The 23,078-nt window shown below is 46.6% G+C and overlaps 1 protein-coding gene across 1 annotated transcript in view; it reads left to right on the top strand.

Annotated features, from left to right (window-relative positions):
• The window catches only part of ZNF512B (zinc finger protein 512B), a 66,138-nt gene extending 46,744 nt beyond the window's left edge, over positions 1-19,394 (top strand). Inside the window, 4 exon segments of the mRNA XM_038369805.2 lie at positions 5,212-5,313; positions 6,622-6,684; positions 11,690-11,788; positions 12,919-19,394. Coding sequence (XP_038225733.1) covers positions 5,212-5,313; positions 6,622-6,684; positions 11,690-11,788; positions 12,919-13,212 — 558 coding nt within the window. The 3' untranslated portion in view covers positions 13,213-19,394.
• Positions 19,395-23,078: the final 3,684 nt, after the last annotated feature.

The following is a 23,078-nucleotide window of genomic DNA, read 5'->3' as shown; positions in this document are numbered from 1 at the left end:
TACATCTTCCCCCATGTTCTTAGCCCAAAACACTGATGTCAGTCTCTTGTGGGAAAGTCACTTCTAGTTAATACTTTGTCTAAAAAATATGATTAAAGGGCCTTAATCCAGATTCTGGGCTCCAAAGAAGGGTCCTTGATCTCAAGAAGTCTGACTACAAGCTGACGTATCCAGGGGATTGTTATGGGCGAATCGCTCCTTGACTTTTAGGTAGGGTCGAGATCACAAAGATGAATTTTTTCTCAGAAAGCCTTGAGTGTGTTGCAAACAGGGCCTTGTTGCCTTGACAACTCATCTTTTCAAAAAGTAAATTCATCATACGCCCTATTCATTTGCAAAATATACAGCCACGAAAGAGGCAGGAGGGTCTTCGCTGGGCTGCCGATAGGCGTTTTGCTGACTTTAAAATACACTGCTAGGCTCTGCATTGCTTTGCTTGCTTTTCTTTTCTTTTTTCTTTCTTTCTTCCTTTCAGAATTGCCTTTTCTCCCACCAAACTGGCTCGCTTCACTCAGCCCTGGTCTAAACTTAAAAAGTTTTGCTGGCATTGCTAAGTCAGTCAGGAGGGTGAAGAAATCCCTTAACTGATATAGCTGTGCTGGCAAAAGCCCTAGGGTAGGCACATTCATACCGGCAAAAAAAAGTCCCTTTGCTCATGTAGCTTATTTTGTTTGGGAAAGTGGTCTGAGCTGTCCTGGGGGATAAACTGCATCTCCACTGGGGAAGGGTTGCTGTAGCTACAACAGTAAATCCTCTCTAGTGTAGACAAGGCTGCCATTTTCAAGGGTTATAAGGGAATTAGGTGCCCCCCTATTTTCGGTGCCTAAGGCCTTATGCTCTTTCGTAAAGGCCAACACCAGATACTTGCCATCTACTTTAGAAAGTGACCCCCTCAGTCCTCGGCCCCTCAGAATTCCCAGTCTATTAGCCACCACTTTCACAGCATTTGGAGGAAAAATGCCCATGAAAAAGGGAACACCTCCCATCTCTACCCCTTTCAGGGCAGCGTTGATAGTCCTGGGAACAAAGTTTAAATCCTGGGAGTAGTTTGGTACGTCACAATTGCAAAATAACTCACTGCAGCCTCTATATCCCTTAGAGGAACAATTCAGTTCTGTCAATTCCCCCAGCTGACAATTTGTTAGCTGCAAGCCCCAGTGGAAAGTTTCTTAAATGGATGTACCTCTCTTTACATTCATAACCCAGGTCTATTGCTTGCTCAGTGTGTGCCACATTCCCTTCTAGTGACTGGACCCCCCACAGAAGATAACGAACTTCTACAACTACCAGCTGATTGAAGTTCTCCTGTAGCTCAAGTAGCGGCGAGCTACTATAGAGCTGAGACCCTAAATTCAGATCTTGTAGATGGGGGTTGTTATAATGGCTCTGAGACAATTTAACAAGCTCCTCATAACCCAGGCTCTACGGCACTAGAGAAAAACGATTCCTCCAAAATTAATGCACTTTAACAACATGTTCCTCTCTGTGCTAAGCAAACCCATGTTTCTAAATATCGACTGGAACCTTATTTTCTTGACCACAATCTTTATATGACTCTGGTTAAACTGAAACAGATGACATGTTCCCTGCTAGGTGGCTGCTGGATATGTCACACTTTGAGGGCACGTTCTGGGAAAGGCCAAGGAAGACACTGTACAGATTTCTCCTTGAACCTCCTCTGACATTACTGGGACTTAATGAATCTAACATATCCAGGACGGGACATCACTCAGATCTCAGACTTCGTTCGCTCCAGCTCCAGGCTCTGGAGTGATGTGTGCACGTACCTCAATGCTTTGGAGGAAAGAAATCGCACAGTGCTACCTCTCTGGAGCACAAGGACACACTTCTAAGAGGCAAGGTGACAGAAGATCTGTTTCATGGTTTGGTGCCCTCCCTCTGTGGACCAGTTTTATTTGGAGAAGCAATTATCTGTGCAGGAAGCCCAGAGCGACTCCCCTGTCCTAGATTTAATGTGCCTTATCTCAGGCAGGGATTCTGCCATCCTAGCCCTGTTTTTCTCAGGTCTCTGTTGTGGTCTTTTGGGAGCTAAACTGTGATTTGCTTTTGTGGTTTTGCTAGATGCGCCTGCAAAGAAATGTCTGAGTGCTATGGCCTGTTCTGGTGAGCGCTTTCTGGCTGCATCAATGTCTTGATTGATTAGTTATTATAAAGATTGTGGCTTTCAAGCGGGGGTGGGTAGCCTACCAAGGGGTGCTAATTTTGGTTGGACGTATTCCTGGAGGTTTTATCCCATGACATAATTATTAATTAAAGATTAATCTTTAATTCCTGGAGACTCCCAGACAATCCTGGAGCATTGGCAACCCTAGGCCTAGCGTTCGGTGAATAAGCCCTGTTCACTCCTGGAACTGGAGGCTCAAATCCTAGCTTAGGTCACATGTGTAATGAGGTGGTTGGTGTTGCCCTAGCCTCTTGTGAGCATCTATCCGCACCCATTGGCAATCTCTTTGGAGGACTGCGGGTGACGTTTTCGCACTGATTGAGGCTGAAATGCACTAGAAAGCTGCTGGTGTAAAGGAGGAAACACGCCTCAAGACCCCTCAGTGCATCCACCAATAGGCAGCAGCCGAGTTCCAGTTCTGGCTTTTGGCTGAACGAAGAACTATGACAAGTTTAGACCTGGGCTCAAGCTGTAAAATCCAGACCGGGATCTAGATTTCCAACACGTCCAAAATCAGGCTGGGTTAGATAGGACATTTGTCTTGGCCTATTATAAAGCAAGGGATCAAAATTCAAATCTGGGTTTGGATTTTCCAACAAACCCAAGGTGGAAGCAGGAATGAGTTTAGGACATAGGATGCTGGTTCCAGCCCATCTCAAAAAACAGGGTTCTGTGCTCTGCACAAAAGTCTATTAATTAATGATCTATGCTGAGACTCACAAATTCATTACGCTTGTAACCCAAACTAGCTTTGAACCTACATCTCCAAAGGTGAATTGCCAAGTAACTATTTCCTCTTCCTCCCAGAGTTTTTGCTCTAGAGAGACAGCATGTGATCAGAGAACAGTGTCTTATGCTAAGAACCTCTCTGACTCATAAAGCCGGCTTGATTTGCAGTTTACTGGCTCTAGCTTGGGCAGTAAGTGTGGTTTTGATTTACTATGGGGTATTTAGGGAAGGAGAGCTGTCTAGAGGGAGAGGATTGAAATATGAAAGCTAATTAAATACAACTGTCAGTCAAAATGCCTTCCCACCCCACTCCATCCTCCCACCCCCAGCTATTCTCCTGAAATGATGATGGGCCTTAGCCAAATACAGTTGTAGCTGTTTAATGATTTGGCCATGAAGATTTTTATTTACAGGCCGTTTGAGAAAATAAATGGAAAAAATAAAATATTCCATGCCTGAGGCTCCTTCTTAATACAGACATAAAGATGATGCTGACGTCTCTGGAACCACAGTGCTCTGGGGAGACATGGGCTTAGCTAGTTATTGTGACACTGATTCCTCTCTGGAGCTGGGAAGCTGGAGTGAGGAGAGATGCTGGAATCTCAGCATCCCTTGTGAGGCTGTGGGGATGGGCAGTTGCTGGCTCCGTATCCAGTTGCTATTAGTGTTTGTTTGTGTTATTTATTGATTTTATTTTTAAGTTTTAATTAAAGGGGGTGGGACCTTTGCTGCCCAGCTGTAGGCACCAATGACTGAAAGGATTTCAAGGGCAGTGGGCATTGCTTTGTGTGCTCCTCCCCACTCAGGTCTGGCATCCCCACACAGCTCCAAGCAAAGATTCCTGTCAGGAATCTTTGTTGGCTCATCTAGCCGCCAGTGATTGCGTTTTCAAAAGCACCATGTTTCTCCTGGACAGAGCTGAGCGCGTGGAGGTTGCTCAGTGGTCTGTTCTGAGATGTGGCTCTTTCATTTTTCAGTTACATTTGATTGGCAATGAAAGCCCTGTGTTTGAGGACAGACCTCTTGGGTCATTAAAGTCATCTGACCTTGGTGGGACACTGGCATCCCCTTTCTCAGAGAGTGCCATGTTTCAGAGCAGACTGCCGGAAGGGAAGCGTGTCGCCCCATCCCAGGTAGAAGAAGGCAAGAAGGCAAATTCAGCATGTTCAGAAAAGTCACAGATGGGAAAGAAATGTAGCTGTCAACTCCCAATTCTATGGAAAAACGTGATCTTGAAATCCTTTGGGGAACACTTTCAAAACAAGTCCTGTTCTCTTGCAAGCACAGTTAATTTATGCATTATCACTTGTGAGCACAGATGGTAGAATTCACACATACAAAATCCATCAGTCTAAATTTTCAGAAAACTGTCTGCAGTTCCACACACAAAAATACATGCACAAATCCAACAGCAGTAGCTGCATAAGCAGCTAGCCAGTTAGACTATGTCAGTGCCCATTTATGCATGCAATTACCCCACACAGCGTGCAAAGTAAGCATGCAGTTGCGTGTACATTTTCCTGAAAACGTAAGCCAACAGATACACGTGCAAGAGTACAGCACAGAAATTGCCCATGGACGTGATTGTATGTGCAGTGCTGCGCATACAGAAATGAGTCCACAGTGAGGTCTATTTGAAGGTTTGGTCTCTTACACGAAGCTCCAGAGTTACTAACAAAGCTGTAATTAAAAGCACTTGGAATAAGAGCCCAAGCCAAAAAGAGAGCGGACAGAGACACAGAGTCTTTCATTGTTTAATGGAATAGTCCTGTTAATCAGTGGATGGAAGCCATATAGGTTGTTGAAAGTTAGACATCACACCATCTGCCAACAACAGAATGTTGTTTGTTAATTGGTTAGGAAGTGCAGCAATTGCTATAGGGGCATCTTTAGCACAAAGCAGTGGAAATGTTGGGCCCAGTACTGCCCCCACTGAAGTCAATGGGAGATCCGACTCCAGGACAGCTAAGTTTCTGTCTTCAGAAAACAGCTGCTTCAGATAGCACTGGCTGGCACCAGTTGTAGTGTAGGCAGTTTCTCCCATGCTACTCTGTCACATACCTTAACCAGCCTCACTTTCATTCCCAATCCCTGGCCACTCCAGACCAGAGACCGACTCGCACGCTGGATTGCGTTCTGTATGTTCCGTGGTGAGGCTGACGTAGCTATGAAAGCCTTGGCTGAAACCTCCAAACTCATTGTTCAGCACTGATTCATCTCTTCATGGGGGGGAACCCATTCAAAGGCCAGAGGGCTGGTGCGCACAGCTCTGCTAATAATGTTCCATTGTTTGGCAGCTAAATTATACCCGGCCGGGGCTTCCGAAGTTAAATCCGAGGCTGTTGGAAACCTGGAAAAATGAAGTGAAGGAGAAAGGATACATCAACTGCCCCAATAACGTAAGGAGGTTCTCTGTATATATCACGGCTGTAATTTTCAAAAGAAAACACACAGCTGGAATCTTCAGTAGACGGAGGGAATTCTCAGTGGGAAAACCCCTGAACTGAACACTGAGATGCTTGCTCAGGTTTTTTATTCAGCCCGTGCTTAGGTAACACTCCCAGGGAAGTTAATGGAGCATGGCCTGAATAAAGACTTCAGGATTTGGCCCATTGATATTTCTTTGTTCTGGTTTTCCTGTTAGTTGCCTTGATGACGATTTGAAGCATGTCCAATCACTGTGCACTCCTGGGGTACTCACTATAATACTGATGGACATAATTACCAGCAAGAGGCTAGAAAGCAGAACTGGGAATCTGGGGCTCATTGTTCTAGGGGGGAGCTCTGCTTGTTGAGCTAAAGAAGCGGCTTGGAGGGACCTTCCTAAGGACTGCAGGATCTGGGTTATGGGAGCTGCTTTTTGAAGTCATGGGGAGTTTTGCCTAAATAAAGACTGCAGGTTTTGATCCAGGGAGTCTCTTTTTGTACAGGACCCACATTTCCCTAGACTGTCTGTTATTAAAGCAAGTCAGGGTCTGATTTTTACTCTGTTAGATGTGACTATAGTAACTGATTGTGCAACTCAAGTAACTAAGTGTGCAAAGAGCAAAGATTAGCTGTTTGCACGCAAAAATACCCTACTGTGCATGCATGGCCACTGTAATTTCCCCTGTAGATTAGGTGCGTGCATTTTCTGGGTGCACTTCTGCATCTAACCTCTTTTGAAACTCAGGCTTTGCCTGACCTTCTTCTGGATGTGAACTGCACCCATCTCACTGGGCCGTTGATTTATAACCCGGAACAAAGCCTTGCTAATGGGAATTTTAAAACCAGGATGTTAGCAGGGTGAGACATGTTAGCTAATTAATGTCATATACACGCACTTCGAAAAGACGTTGCTCAGAAACTGATTATGCTATTGCCTGAGTAATTAGCCTTTCTGCCTGGATCTTCTGCTGCTGCTGTAAGAACTCCGGGTGCTCTGCAGGGCTTTCCAATGGCTAGAAAAGATACATTTTTCACAGAGACATTTAGGGATAAATTTTTCAGCCCTGGTGCAGAGGAACGTAGCCACATGACTCCCATTAGCACTAATAGGAAACGTGTGGCTTGATCCCTGTGCATCGCACAGAAAATTAACCTCATGCTGATTATCCAGGGCTGGCAATCAAAGACAGCCTCCTGGGTATGGTGGGCTGCAGTCATGAAATATAGAAAGACAGGAAGCAAGTTGCTAGCCCTCTCTGCCTCTTCGTTTCTTTCTGCAGAGCTGTGAAGCCATCTACTCCAGCGTTTCTGGCCTGAAAGCCCACCTGACTAACTGCAACAAGGTAAGTTCATCTGAAAATGTGTCTAGGCTTTCTGCTGCTATTTATGTTTAGGGCAGGCAGTCTTCTCTCTCCTTCTCCTCCCGCTCGTTAGGGGGAAATGGGCCAGATGCCCCTGATAGAAAGTAATTCAGAGGGTTTTTTAAAAACTATTTATCGCATTGGGTCCTTGGGAAAGGTTGATGCCACTGGGAGCCCAAACCCTCTGCTCAGCTCCCATGCAGGCTGTGCTAATGCAAATATTTCAACGCTGTCCCACGCACTCGCTTTAACACAGCTCTCAAGGAGCCACTTCTAGGGGTGAGGAGAGGCATGTCCGTCTCATGCTGACTGAAATCAGGGCCTTGTTTGCCAGGTAGAGCTGGCTGGGTGAAGGTCATCCTGTGCAGTGGTCCAGCAGGAGGCCAGGCACTCCCTGTATCCCGGATGGGCCCACAGCCCTTGTACAGGACTAGTGCAGGGGGAATTGCACCCATTCTTGGGTGCAAGTTCCTGTATTGTCACCTGCCATCTGTGAGCTGGATGGAGAGCACCAACTCCTTTCACACAGGCCACCTTGTGATGCTGGCCGCTTTCAGTGGCTCCCAGCCTCCGCTAGATTGGAACAGGAAGTAAAAAGCTCCACGTCTCACTTACCAAGTCCCCTGGACCGTACCCACTGCCCAGAGATGGCAGCAGTCTATTCGTTAACCCTTTCATCCAAGTGTGCTGGGGATGGGAAGCCAAAATTCACCGGCTGAGTTGGGACAGAGTCTGGGACTGGCATAGCCTACTCCCGCCTCGGGGATGTACTTGCAGCCCCAGCAAAGGGTCTGATCTGCCGCTTGCCCCTGGCATTCCTGCCTGGCCACTGAATTCATGCAGTCATGATCCCTCCCCTAGCCTGCTACTACGTCATCGTCATCATGGCAAGTCCCAAAGGGGCATGGCCTCCTTGGAGATTGAACCCCACCCAGCTCGATCTCTGGCAAGGGGCTTAAGGCGGTCGAGTTGTATATTCAGTTTGTGTGCATCACGAACTATCTTGTCACCCCACCAAAGCCTTGGACGTCCATATGATCACTGGCCGCGTAGCAGCATCCCTTAGTACGCATGCCTTGGAATTGGTTGGTCTTCCATTTTAATAATACATCCATACCAGGCGAGCTGCCAAAACCAAGCCAGTGCTGATGGAGGCAGTTGCTGGGTTCACCTTTCTGATCTTGTCCTGCCACTTAATATGAAGCAGCTGACAAAGCGGACGAGAATTGAAAACATCAATCTGGTGTTCATCAGCTTCCCTCCGCACCCTCGTTTCACTTCGCTTCAACTGAGCTGGGGTCACTGTGTTCTGTAGAGCGGCGGCTGTGTAGCAAACATGATGTCACCACGCCCCCACAGAGGCTGCCGAAGGACCTGAAAGCCGGCAGCAGCTGCTGCTGGAAACATATCCGCATCTTTTGAGCATCTTCCAGCATGGCCTACGAGGCTGCCCAAGTATTTGACAGCTGCCACCAGTTCGATATACTGGCCGCACAGGTTAATATTGAGCTGGTTGCAATCTGGAGTTGGACACTGCTTGATGGTAGTGGCCTGGCACTTATCTGGCTTAATAACCAGACCAGCATGTGTTGCTTCTTGCCCAGTTAGACCAGCCCTCAGCTGCAGCTATTCACCAAACTGAGCCAATAAGACAATGTCCTTGGCATACTGAAGATCTCAAAACAGAACAGGGTTCAGTTCAACAACAGCTGCCTTCACAAGCTTATCCATCAACCAGTCAGTACTGATGCCGAACAGCCATGGTGACAGAACACAGCCCTGCCACACACCCATGGAGATGGGAAACACTGCTGTGTATCTGCCATGTATCGAGCCTGATACAGCGCATGCTCGATGCCATCTGCCATGCCGCCTTATTCAGGCGGGTACAGACCCCACCCTCATGGTCAGCAGGGAGTAGAGAGAAATCCTTAACATGCTAGCTAGTTTGTCAAGCACCGGGCTTAAAGGCCTCTGGTGTCCTCACTTAGGCCCCTCCTTAGACAGCGTGATTCTCATCCTAACCGTCTAGCAGGGTTCTGACACTTAACACACAGTACAGTAAATACAAAGTAACCCGTCCAGTGCCAAAGAGGAAGGTGCTAAGGGAATTAGACACCTAACTCCTATTGACTTGAGCGCCTAACTCCACTCATCCACTTTGGAAATCCCAGCCTATAGAAATACGGTGTGTCATATAAAGAATAGAACCAAGGGCAGGAAAATGGCCACATAGTCACATTATCTATCTAGGTAAGTATCTGACCTCCACTGTAGTGAAACGTGAGGGCTATTACACCTGATAGATACAGCAATAGTGCTTTCAGTTTAAATTAACTCCAGGAACATTGGCCCACAGCAAGAGAGGGCGACTCAGTGCAGAACCATTGAATTGGAACCGAGAAAGAACTTGTAAAACTTTATCTCCTGAAATCCTTCCAGCTCTAAATCACAGTGAATGTAGTAGATTCCAGAAGGCAACTCTTCAGTTCCTGTGGGCCAAATTCATACCTGCTGATTAGTGAAAACATACACAGCCCTCTCCCCACTAGCCTTAACTAGAACACTAATGAGAGAATTTAGAAAATCATATGCAGAAATCCTGCTCAAAAAGCAGAGTTTTCACAAAATAAAATGGCATACGCATGAGATTTTAACTGTTGTTTGGATGGATTACAAAATCACCCTGCTTGCCAGAAAAAGAGGCCCCTTCATAGCAAAGCCAAGAGACTCCTCCAGACCATGCAGGCCCTGCATTTGCAAAATATATGTATGCAGTTGCACCTTTAATTGTAGATGGAATTACCATGGCAGTGCACAGGCAACAAATGCACTAATGATCTCTTACATCCCTAGCTGGTCATTTCAGTGCACAGCTGTGGTAACTGCACTCACAAATCAGCCGAGCAACTCCCCATGTATTTTTCTAAATGCACAAATTCATGTGCCTTATTCTGCAACATGTAGACTGTGCTAGACAGCAATCTACAGGCTTGCCTCCAGCATCCAGGGTACAGATCAAATCATGTAATCCTGATTCAGGAGCCACCCCTGGTCTCCAACTTGTGCAGGGAAGGACACAGACTCAGTGCAGTTCCGTGGCATGGGGAATTCCCGTGCAATCAGCCTGCAGGTGTCCTCTGCCACTGTGTGGAGATGTAGTTTGGGAGCCGGATGTGGGACAGGCAGGGCAGGGGACATGTGGCTCCCACACACAGACTAGTGGCCATGGGACAGCTCTGGAGGATAGTTGGAGGATACTATGCCCCATGGCTGCTATAGAACTCAAAACACACAAGGTAGCACTAGTGTGAGGAACTGGGCCTCAGCTCTTACTCTAGCATTGACTTCAGAGGGAGTTTTGCTGGAAAAAAGATTGCAGGATTTAAACCTACAGTAATCCCCTCTACTAATCAGTGGAGCGGGGGGCGGGTGTCTGGCAGACACCAACAGTAATTCTTATGAAACCTAAGGAGATGGACTGAATTCTATTTTTCATGCAATCCCAGTGGAGCATTTAGAATATATTTATTGCTCATTAAGAAGGGTCAAACTGATGCAGAATCATTGCACTGGGGTCAATATGGATCAATGATCTGTGATTTTTGCATGATCATTTCTGGGTTATGTGCTAAGTGGGAGTCTGGGCTGGCCAGGCCTGCCTGTATTCAGACACAGCTAGGAAATGAAAGACCTGTCTGCCATAACATTTACAACATGAACCCAATTATGAAGAAATTCCCACAGAGCCCATACATCGACCAGAGGGCCTAATATATAATTCCCTGGTCAATGGAGAACGCATTATCTCCTCCATGCCAATGGACCGAGGCTGAGTCAAAAAATCATTCATTTTCACATTTTTCACTCTAATAATGAAAATTCAGCAATTTAATGGCCTGTTCAAGAGTATAAAGGCAAAATTAGGAAAGACCCATCAATCATAAATTAGAAGTTTCTCTCCCAGTAGGTGTTCTTAATGATCCTTGAATTTGCTGACAGTAAAGAAATGGTGTAGCTAGCAATATTAAATGAAAAAATAAGTCTGTTAATGTAATATTACAGTCGAGATTTTAAATGCGAAATTCACATTTTCGCTTCCACAGAAACCATCATTCATTCCCCTTAGGGTGCATATGTGGTATTTTGTATTATTGTAGAAGGGATTACTTTTATGCCTTGATACATAGGTACAATTACAGTTGCTGTGGGAACTGTAGCTTTGAATTTCCTGGCTTTCAGGCAATTAAAATCCACACCGTTACGGAGGAAAATGTGCCTCTGTTTCTATGTGAAAGCTCCCCTCTCTCCTTTGCTTCCCCAGGGAATAAGTCTTATGCATCGTGTTCCCTGATGCTTTTCATGGGTGTTCCAGGGAGTAGGCCCAGGTTTTCAGGTACATGTGCAAAGCAGGTGCACAGATGCACACATGTTGTGTAGTTAATTGCATGCACAAATGTCTCATTGAGCAGGATAATGTTCGCAGCTTTACCATGGTTGCATGCACTCTTGCAGTAATTGCCCACACAAGTCAGATATGCAAATGTGCATGCGTCTGCACACATGCCCAAAATTTGTCCTCCATTTGTATCAAAGGAAGCTTCTCTTCCTTTTGGATCCTTCTGAGGAGAAGGAGCCCCCTCACTGTAACAGATAAAGGGCCGGATTACATGGTAAGCTCCTGGCCTACAGCTCCAGGAGCACTGGCGTGTCCACATAACCGTGGCTGCAGTATTTTAGGAATACATCTACTCTTTTACCTTGAAGACACAGTCTTTGAGCTCTGGATGCTGAGGGGGCATTTGTGGCCTTCGAGTGGCCCTGGACCCATCATCATGGGCCCAAACATCAGGATATTTTCTGCAGACAATGCCTAGAGATTTCCAAGGGGCTTCTGGATTGTGAGGAGAGAGGGAGGCTGTATTCTCACCTGAAGCGCATGTTTGAACCTGCTTTGGAATACAGGAGGCTGCTCTTTGCCTTTCAGGGAGACCACTCTGTTGGGAAGTACCGGTGCCTTCTCTGCCAGAAGGAGTTTAGCTCAGAAAGTGGAGTCAAGTACCATATCATCAAGACTCACTCAGAGGTAAGGAAGTGGGTGGGGTGCAATGGGGCTCTGGGGCAGGGTTGAGGCTGTTTCCTGCTAAGGTTCTTCTGTATCCACTAGAAGCTCCCTTTGGAGCTCGGAGAGTTTAGGCAGAGGTGGGGGGTGAGCTTATGCCTCTTTGCTTTTCTGGCCATCCCTCCTTGTCCCACCTGTTTGACCTTCATCTGAGGCCCTAGAGCATCTGGTCTAGTCTCTGGCACGTCCAGAGACACGGCACTCCTATGGCCTTGTTTTGCACACTTGGTATTCAGGATGGGCATTGGCAAACTCATTCAACCTCACTTCCAATCCCACCCCCAGGCTGAAAAGCTTGACTCTGATTTGAAGGTTGTTGGGTTCCCGTTCTGCTTAGGAGAGACTGAGAGAAAGGGAAGAGAGAGAACTGAAAACATGGGGGTGGGCGGAAAGTGGAGCAGAGCCTGGGATGTGAGGAAAAGTAGAGAGAAACGGGGGATGCTGGGGGAGAAGAGGAGAGAAATGTTAAAGTGAAGAGAGATCCAATCCAAACCTGTATAGCACATACAAAGGGCACCATTCCTTCTGTCCTTAATACACTATACAGATTTTTTTCCCTTTTGACAGAAAAATGGTTTAAGCTATAGGAGGAAGAGCTTTGCAGCTCAGGGCCCTGTTATGAGAGGCAGTGTGTTCTAGTGGGTAGGCACCGGGCTGAGTCAGGACACCCAAAATTAATTTGTGGCATTTGCAAAATTTAAGCTTCCACAAAGATTCCCCCCTTCCCCCGCTTCCATCATTACATGTCAGTGCCTCTGTGGACAGATGCTAAGAGAAGTATTCAGGCTGTGGCAGGAGGTGTACTGAATCATGGCACAGCACCCCATTGGCAAGTTGAAATTGGAGGAATAGGGGCAGGAGGGTGGAATAAATGGGATTTCCCAGTGAGAGGTAAGAGAGGGAAATCTGGGGGGTTTCCCAGGTGTGTAGGGAATACAGGAGTTTTCCCCGATGCGAGTGAGGCCAGGAGGGAAAATAGGGGTTTTCTATAACAAGAAATGGGGGTGAGGTGTAAATGCCGTGGCTGGGACAGTGCTCACCGGCCTGGGAGGGTCTCTAACCACCAGTCCTGTTCTTTTCCCCTTTGGACACAGAACTGGTTCCGAACCTCTTCAGAGGCTGCCCGGAAAAAAAAGAAGAGGGACCAGATTTCCTCCAGCCAGGAGGAGAAAACGAAAAGCACAAGTGGGAAGAAAAGGGGGAGAAAACCCAAGGAAAGGCCCCCGGAAACATCTCTGAAAGGCAAAGAGAGCACGGCAACAAAGACTAATCTTAAGAAAGCCACAGAGCACTGGGAAGGGTCCAACTGCAGCCCCGAAGGGAGAGAGAGAGGCACCAAGCTGCCCACCAACAGGAAAGGGGGAGCCAGTAAGATGCCTGAGAAATAAGAGGTTCAGAGACTCTCTGAGGATTAGTTTACAGCCCAGGGTAATGGGGTGGGCCCCCCCTCTCCCCAGTTTTCTCTTCCCCATCCCCTACTCATCCGTTTTGTTTTAAAAACAAAAACCACTTTAAGCAAAATCACAGACCGTGTTTCACACTGGAAAAAAAGAAAATTCTGCAATTGTCCATCCATCACCCCCGTGCACATGCCCGTACCCCTGGAATCCCTTACACACACACACACACACACACACACACACGTGCACTTGTGTGTTCACTCGGGCTGCACAGCTTTTCTGCTGACATGTCACATAATGCAGCCAAACCCCTGCAAAGCGGGACCCACCCGCCTCCCCGCTGACTGTTTCCTTCAGATTCTGTGCGCTGAACCGGTGATGCTTGAGCAAGAGGAAAGTGCAATAGAGGCAGGGTGTAAAGGCTTTTTATTTGGGATTGCTTGTCGGATTGCAATGCCAGCATAGGAACCTGATTGGTTTCTTTTTGGGTGGGACTGGGGAGGGAGGAAAATGATCTTTTAGACACTGTCTGTACCACACCCACAAACAGTGCTACAGCCGGTGGCTTGTTAGTTTTGATGAACTAGGGTTGGAGTTGAAGAGGTGTCTCCAGTGAATAGGCTTTGGCTACCTGTTGCAGTAGCTGGTGAGGCTTAGAAAATGTCAATCCCGAAGCCAGATGCAGAACATGGTTATAGCCAGGATCCAAAGCATAGCGCCCTTAGGAAAGATTTGGGGTTTGTAAGGCAAGCTGGTGCACCCACCCGGAAGAGCCGAAGTTAAGTCCATTTTGTTTCTATGAATGATGCTACTGTTGGATTCCCAAAGGGAGAGCTGTAGCTCAGAAGCCCACCTGTCGCTTCCAAAAGATGTCGTGGATCCGAGCATTTAACCCATGTTCTGTTGGTTTCATGGCCTGGCCAATGTATTGGGCGTGGTTTCTTCTCCACCATTAGGATAGGCAGGTGTGGTGACCGTAGGTAGCGGTGAGTTTGCCGTAGCACAAGGCATTTGTCTGTTTTGGCTGTTGTCGTTCACAAGTAGCAAAGAACGCACAGCGAGGCAAAAAACATGCCTGTGGGGCATGAGAAAAAGATCATGACTGTCAGAGGTGCAGCGCACTTGTGACTCCAGCGAACGTTCACTGAAGCGCAGGTGCTCAGCACCTCTGGAAATCAGGCTCAGTGAAACCAGTCCCAAGGAAGAGTTTTTATATGGGGGGGAGGAGGGGCATTTGTTTTATTTTTTTAACTGAAGGCCGGGCAGTTGCAAAATTATCTGAGCTCCATTGCCAGATTGAAGGGGAGAAAAACCCTCTGGATTCTGAGAACTTTTCCAGACTTCTTTTTTAAAATGTACATCAATATAAAATTACTGTATCAAATTGATACTGAGCTATTGGTACAAATAGCCCGTTAGCAACAGAGCTGGGTGATTGCTGCAGAAAATATGCATGGACATTTCTTTGAATTCCCCCTTTCTGTGCTCACTTTCTGCTGGCAGGAATGTTCACTACAAGAGCAAATTCTGTGGAGGATTGGCAGAAAGAGACTTTCAAATTCATAATCATGAGCCTTCACCCCAGACAGCTGATTCTAAGAGTGAGGCTCATTCAGTCACGGGTCAGAAACAAACCACATGACCTATCTGTCAGATCAAATCAGCTCCACGTTTGAATATTGAAGACTCGCAAAGACACAAGAGGGTGAAGAACTTCTGATAACTAATCCATTTGAGAACATTGTGAGATGTTCACGGACAGAGAAAGAGGCAAAATTCATCCAAGTGCTCTATGAATTAGTCACCCAGTTCTGTTCACTAGGCCAATGAGATCTCTCCAGCCTGAATTTGGTGCACTGGATTGGCACCAAGTGACAATCACAGGTCATGCTTTATAGTCACACCTCCGTGGCTTGATGGATGCACTCCTCTCTTGGCTTGTTCTCAGCTCCCTCCCTTTGGGAGGAACATGCTGCAGCCCTGGGGAGCAGCCTCTGATCCCCTGAAACTCATACTGACCTCAGTTCATCTTCCCAATTTGTCATTACTGGGAGTCCCTTTTAAACAAACACACTTGTTTTGCATTCATATTTCCCTGAGCTGAAATTCTCAGAACACCTCACTCTGGGCTGGAGGAGAAACTTCCCCAGATCAAAGTCCATCGGCTTCTAGACAAAAACCAGGCTACCTCGCTTCTTGATAAATACATGGGGCATGCTGCAGTTCATATCACAAGGAGGCTTACCAGAGCATTTTTGTAACACATTTTTCACTTACAAGTGGAACAAAGCCCAAGGAGCTTTTCCCTCATTTGTTCCCAATTGCGGATTTTGGAAGGTTACGTTCAGGGGGGAAAAAATCTGCTTATTTAGTCAATTAAAACCTTGACCTTCACTTTGCTTCACTGCATTTCACAGCCTGTCCTCCATCCCCTCGATTCTTAGTATTTTTTCATGCTCTGAGGAGCCATTCAGTAATAATTAACGTCCTTCTCTGGTGACACATTATTACCTCCGCAGAGATAGAACCGTCTACTCCTGATGTCATGTCAACTCCGCTGGAGAATCCTTGCTTAAGTGCCCACCATATATCTTGACAGCTGAATTAAAATGTGTGCATTTCCCCTGGTAGCACTACTAAGGAAGTGTGGCTAAAGCCTCCGCTACTTGCCCCTGAAAACTGTGGCCTAAAGATAAAATCCCTCCCTTGCATTTGGCCGTTGTTTACGGAACAGCCGCATTTTAAAGCAATTAGTGAACAAATTTAATTAACCGGCACATCTGGTCCTGTTTGCCTTTTGGGTGTCATCTGTTCTGTTGTTTATCTTGTTGTCAGTAGCGCAAAGTACAGACCTTATCCCCCAGAGGAAGAGAATGCTTCTTAGTAGCCAAAAGGCCTGCGAATCCCTAGCCTTTGCTACAGGATAAACTGGAGCTAAATTTCCTCAACTTTTCAGTGCATTACAAAGAAAGTAGGAAAAAGATGAGTAGTTGAAATTTTGCAATCGTTTTGGTGATATTCTAGCCAGACAGAGCTCAACGGTAGGGCTGCCTGTTTCAAACGGAGTCATCAAAGCAGTAATTACCAGAAAACCATTTGCATTGAGGGTTATTATTCCCAGAGTGGCGAAACGCTGTTAAGCTGTATCCCGCAGGGAGGCGCCATCCTGTCATTGTTCCATGCTACTATTGCCACTTGCTAAAAGGTCCTGGAGTAGCAGTCGCATTCTGCCGTGCCCTTGCAGGAATGGAACGCAACGCAACGTGAGAAGGGCTGTGAGAAGTAACAGGGCCTCGCGTTTTCAAAAAGAGCACATCCAGTTATGCTTCTAAATCCGTACATAGGCTCCTAAATAAAGTGACCTGATTTCTCAACCGTGCTGAGCACCCAGCTCCCGTTGACGTCGGTGGACGCTGCTGGATGCTCAGCAGGTTTGAGAAATTGGGTCACTTTATTTCGGAGCCTAAATCTGGACTTTAGCAGCTTGATTTCAGGCACCCGCTTTTCATAATCTCAGTGAGAATTGTTTGAATAGTTACAGATTAAACACCAGCTGGAAGATGTTCAGATAAGGATGCTGACACAGCAGAAAGCATGGCTGAAAGGAACAGAGGAAAGGAAAGAGGCAAGGAGAACGCCTACCGCATGGTGGCACATACAGTACAAATAGCAAGATTACACTTTAAACACAATTGGTATTGTGTAGGCCCAGACCTTGAAAAACATGGGTCCCAATGCACCCTTGCTGCACCCTCAAACCCCGCAGGTCTGATTGTGCACATTGGCTGTCACACAGCATGATTGCGTATCTTGTGCATGCTTCTGTACACATGCTTTTGCAAGGGCACCCACAGCCACCTCCTTTAAAGAAGTGAGCCCATAGGCCCAAAATCTTCCCCTCAGCCCAAGTAAACGGGCCAGGCATCGAGGACTCTTCAAGGAGGAGTGCTCTTCTCATCGCACCTGAGCAGCTACTCAAGGCTAATGGCTCTTGGCTCCAAATCCACAGTGTCCTGCTCTTCTAGGAGACTTCACCGATCTGGGCTGTGCAGCATGTCTGGGGTTCCAATGGTTGGGCTTCCCTTTGCACGGGGTTCTGTGCACCCCATGGAAGAGGAGGCAGGACTGGCTCCTTAGTATTGGAAACACCTTGACCTTAATTTTTAATGACAGTCGCACGTTTTTCATTAATAGAATTGCAGGAGGACACTTCAGTTTTGTGATGTCGCAGATTTACAAACTAAAGCAGCTTTTGTCAGATACTCTCAACATGAGGGGAAACGCCAGCGCCACTTCGGGGGTCTCGCCCAGCTGTTTGCAATTCAAAATGGGATCTTCTGTATAGCCACTGACGAGGGAGCTCCTCTCATACGGTCCGGTACAGTCTCTCCTTAGGCCTTTCTCGAGTATGGAATGGGTTGTGATTAGACAGGGGGCATTGCAGTTGTTTATATCTATGACATGGGCATGTCTGAAATAGGCCTGAGCCACAGAATCTGGATCTGAAGCCAGGTCTCCAAGGCTTCTGTGTCTGGGGGTCCCATTTGCATCTGGGGGCTCCATATGGTCTGTTAGAGAGTGGAAATTTAGAACCGAGTTCCAACTGGGAACTTTCCTAAAGTTTGGGGGCTATTTGGATCTAAGTTTTGGCTTCTGCCCATTTCTGATTGCACAGTATATGTAAGTGACATACATCCGCCCCAGCTGTGTGAGCATCACCCAGCTAAGGCCTGAAAACGTAGATCAGCACTATTCTCAGTGACAGCTGATGGGGGAGGGGGGTTTCTCCTTAAGCTCAAATAGTAGAGCAGCTGCTGCTACTGCTTTTAGATCTCACATTCCTCAGTTTAACTAGAGGGGAATTCTGGGGTTACCCTATGCATGGAGGATTAGCAAGACAGCCTCTAGTTCATTTCATTCCTGGTCACAGCTGCGTAGATTACAGTCAGTGGCCTTTGACCTCCATCATCTCTATCCAAAATCTCATGGGTTACATTTAGGCTGCCTGATCAGACCACTTGAAGCATCATCTGCCCACCCTTAAAAAAAAAAATCTTATTAATCTCCCTTCCCAAGCCAGGACACTTTCATTTGCCCTTCTCTTTATTTTGCCGCAGTTTCACCACCAGTCCTGAGAAAGGAAAGGAAAGTCCGAAATATTTTCTGTCCCAGGTGTGGGAAGGCTGTGGCTGTAGAGAATGGAAAGACTACAAATCAGTGGAGTGTCCTTAGCCCACCAGTGCAGAAGGTGTATGGTAAACAGAGATTGTTGAAGTACTTGATTCCCTTCCTTTATAAATCCCACTTCCCAGAGGAATGTGGTTTAGGACTAATGTCCCAGGCCTTGCTCCAACTTGCAGAATGCCTAAGCAGCTGCAGCTCTAGTCTTCTCAGCGTGCAAACAGTGTTGAGACTTGCCTTAAGAATAGCTTTTCATTGCCCTTCACCCTTTCTGGTTTCACAGCACAAACAGCTGCAGAGCAAAGGAAGCAGCCAAAGACAAAGCCTAGGAAAATGCACATCAGCAAAATGAATGTGAGCATAAGATTCAGTGCCGAGTTTCAGATGTATTAGGTGTGTGTGCACCTGCATGTCTAATTTGCATGCACTGGTCCTGCCATTGTGTGCGCACACTGAGTGATTGCATATGCAAATTCACCTGATTAGCGACTTGTGCACACAGGTTCCATGATCGCCCATGCAGCAGCCGTCACTGTGCATACAAGTTAGGCCCTCATTTGCACACTGGGCCATGTAACCTCCAGAGTCATCTATACACTGGGGAGAAGGACATAAGAAATTTCTGGAGCAGAAAAAGACCCTCTGGCCCAATGTGGCAGCCATGTTAACAGTTCTCGTACTGCCCCGGTCTCAGTGGCCTTTCCATTCCTTTTCTCTCTCCAGAAGCAAAGTTTGGCGTCTCTTGAGCTCATTTCTGCTATCATTGCTGTTCCCTACAGTTTGCTCTATGTGTTCATCACACCCACATCTGATAGTCCTGCCAGGGTTCCACATATATTCCTAGTTTCCCACTTTCTAGATTCTTGGTAATGAACTGAAGCCTGACGGCCAAGAATTCCCAGGACTGCCCTTTCTCCAGCGCAATGATAGCCAAGTGTTAGGCCTCTGATCTGATTGATAGTTTAATGGTCAGTGACGTATTTTTCATAGTAGTTCATTCCCTTCTTCCACTTTCCATTTCTGTTCAGTGCTGACTCTCTCTCTCTCTCCCTTCCGATTTTCAGCTCTCGAGCTCTGGCTGAGCAGGGCTGGAGAGAATTTTCTCCAGAGCCCATCAGTGTCATTCAGTCCATGGGAGCTTTCTGTATAGCAATGTGAGGCTTATGTTCCTTGCCCCTTCTGCCCTACTCAGTTCTCAGGTATCTAAGTGCGGTGCTAGTGCCTGGCCACCGTGCTCATTACAGAAATATCCATCTGTCCATCTTAGACATTTTGAATGCCTTAGTACCCGGGTACCAATATCACTGGTGGCTGGAGACTGAGGGCCATGTGCTGGCCACCGCTACAGCCCTTTTGCATTGCTCTGACCTGGCAAAGGGGCCATAAAACTGCCCTGATTGCTTCGGATTGCCCAGATATGGGGGAATCTTTGGATGGCAGAGATCCAGCATAGTCCCCCTAACAGATCTCCTGCCTCAGTTCCTACACTGAGAGCTTGCCCGGACCCAATTGATTGGGGCCCAAACATTGCAAATGCTTGCTGGTAGCCAAAAGCAATGAAATATATTCCTAAGTCATTTTATATTTGCTATTGGTAGCTTCAGTGACTGTTAGAAAACATTTGGTCCTTCTGCATGCATGTGGGGCTGTGTGAGTATTACACACCAGAGTCTTATCTCATCAGGGCCTGATCTGTTCCTGCTAGGCAAACACTATTCCAGTCGACTGCAATGGGAGTTTTTCTTAACTAAAGACGTGCCAGACTGAAATCTCCAGTGGGAGCGCAGGTCAGTGTGGGGGTGGTAGTTAAGAAATAAACAGAAGAAAGACATTTTCCGTAGCACTGCAGTCAAATCCATTAAATACAAAGGTAGAGATCCTCAGCTGGTGGAAATCGGTGTAGTTCCATAGTTGTGAACAGCTGCACTGATCTACATCAGGAAGATCACAGTAGCACTTATTCTCTGTACGGTTAGATACCAGGGTTACTGCAAGTTCCCGCATATTGGGAATGTGCGTGTAATGGCGTCCACTGAGTGCAGAGTGGATTTGATTGGGTGTTGCCCGTATTAGATTGTTTTGTATGTGTTTTTCTGTTTTACTGCACTTTGATACACATATGGAGCAGGTAGTCTGTGCATTTGCCTATCCAAACTGGGTAACTGTGCCCACAAATGGCTGCTGGTGCATGCAATTACCTGTGCATATGTATGAACTTGTGTGTTCCCAGTGGTTGATTTTGTGTGCATGCACCAGAGTACACATGACCTAAGCAACGTGGAAAGTTTGCCTCCAAGTCCACTGTCTCCCTGTGGGAGTAAAACATTTTGTCCCTGATGCTCATTATCACAAAGGCCCCTTTACCCCACTCTGGCAGTTTAAAAAGGGGCCTTTAATGCAAATGACATCAGGCCCTTTGAGATCAGCAACCCCCTATGATCCGAAGTGCTGTCTGCAGCTCCAGGTTGGTAGCAATGCCAGCAGGGTGTTGGCCACTTCTCCAGATACAGCAGCTTTGCAGCACATCTATTTAATACCAGGAAGCTTTTGAAATTGACATTTTGGCCCAGATTCAGTGAGTAGGAGATGCAGGCAACTCCTACTCACTGAATCTTGCCATATAAACCTTTGTGACATGCCTTTCGATTGGATATCTGGTTTTGCTCCTTGGCTGCTTCCGTTAAAACCCGAAGTGTTAACTGCAAAAGCCGTTTTTAAAATATTACATTTACCTAACAACTTGGTAATAATCAAAGGCTGAAACACTTACCGCAGAGCTCTGGGGCGGGGGGACGAGGGGGAGGGTTGTGTCCTTTCTATTTATCAGTCATTTCTATATTTCATGTGCAGTTTCCATGCAGAAGACAAGGCAGCAGGGTGTCGTTATGACCTTTATCTTCACGAGCAAGGGGAGTGACAGCTTGTACCTGTTCTATAGCTATGATTAGTTCATGGAAAGAGTTATAGAAAGAGAGGTCAGGAGCAGGAACTGGAAATAACCCAAACAAAGGTCCAGATCCTCAGCTGATGTCAATCCCTGAAGCTTCATTGAAGTCAATGCCAGTATACGCTGGCGAAGAACTGAATGAGTTCTGTTCAGAGTTCTTTAGGGGTCATCTCTCCTCTCCGCTCCTTCCCGCTCCCAGGGCCTTCATTAAAGAGTTCCCATCTCTCCTCTGAGTGGGAGTCAGCTGATACCTGCAAACTGTATTGGGGGTACATCTTCCAGTTAGATGTTGCCGCCCTTTGTATCTTGCATATCTGATGGGAGAAGGCCTCAGAAACTTGCATGAGCTGCCACAGATCAGTCAGCCCAGGAGCAGCCAGAAAACAGAAAAAATCGGTTATAAAATTGTGGGCCAGAACCTAAGCTGGTGTACATGAACCTACCTCCATTAGCTTCAAAGGAGCTGCACTGATTTACCCCTGCTGAGGATCTAGCCCTGTATCACTGGCAGCTATTTCAACACCTGCGTTGCAGGGATGAGAGTGGAAATGCTGTAAGGCTAGTTATAAAACTTGGCCAGGAGAGGAGGATATTCTAATTCAGAGAGTCAATGTGGCCAAGTGGGTAATGCACTGAATGGGACTTGGGAGACCTGGAGTTCTAGGCCTGCTTTACTGCTGGGTGGCACTTGGGCCAGTCATGTCCCTGCTCTGTGCCTCAGTTTTCCCATCTGTAAAGAGGGGGTAATGGTACTGACTCCTTTTGTAAAGTGCTTTGAGATCTACAGATGAAAAGAGCTAGTTATAATAGGAATTTCTCACTGTAGCTTTTATCACTGCTGTTTTTTCAGAGCTTCACCGACTGCAATAGATTATATGAATTTTGATGTTTACCATCCTGGTGTATGTGTCTTTGCTATCTGTGAAATTTCCAATTGCTAGTTGTGACTAGTGGGGCATATTTTATACCCTGATTATACTCTTTATTGTCATAAATACTGGACTCTCTGGTGGTAAGATTTTCCATCAGGGTTAGAGTTTTGGATTTAAATCTCTTTGAGCCTTTAATTGAGCAGAAAGGTTTTAAAGTTGGTTGCAAGAGGGTTGGTTTATTGTTCTTGCTGGGGGGGGTTTCCCTGGGGCTGAAGTCTGCGTTGGTTGCTCCACCATCTTGGTTTCATTCTCAGCAAGGAAGTGTTTTATTGTTGGAAGAAGTTCAGAAAGTAGATGGAAGAACATACTGTAAACATTGAGAGAGTATATAAATCTGGATCCCATCCTGCTTCTGTTGAAGCCGATAGCAGCACTGCCATTGGCTTTACTGGGATGAGGAAAATCATGTCCAGCTTCCACTCATTAAAAGTCAATTCTCATGAAAAAGGAAACAAAAGGGAGCTTGTTCTGCAGCTAGGGGGGCCCCATTGATTTCAAAGGGAGGGTCATTCATGGAATGACTTAGGGTTAGCAATGACACTGGAGTATATTATTCGTCTTGCAGCCAGCCGTGGTTATCCATGTATCAACAGAAACAGTGTCATCACTTGCACTCATCAGGGTTTTAACTGCTTTTCTACTGGGTTCTGCTAGATCATCAGCTGGACCTAGCTCCAGGATTGCTGTATCTGTACTGAATGCACAGGGCAATGCTGGCATATGTACTCCCTTCACGACCCTGATATATTAGAGTCCGATCCAGTTCCATTAAAGTTAATAGATGTTAGATCATG

Source organism: Dermochelys coriacea, chromosome 13 (assembly GCF_009764565.3).
Source record: "Dermochelys coriacea isolate rDerCor1 chromosome 13, rDerCor1.pri.v4, whole genome shotgun sequence".
NCBI lineage: Eukaryota > Metazoa > Chordata > Testudines > Dermochelyidae > Dermochelys > Dermochelys coriacea.
This window is presented reverse-complemented; position numbering and strand designations above follow the sequence as displayed.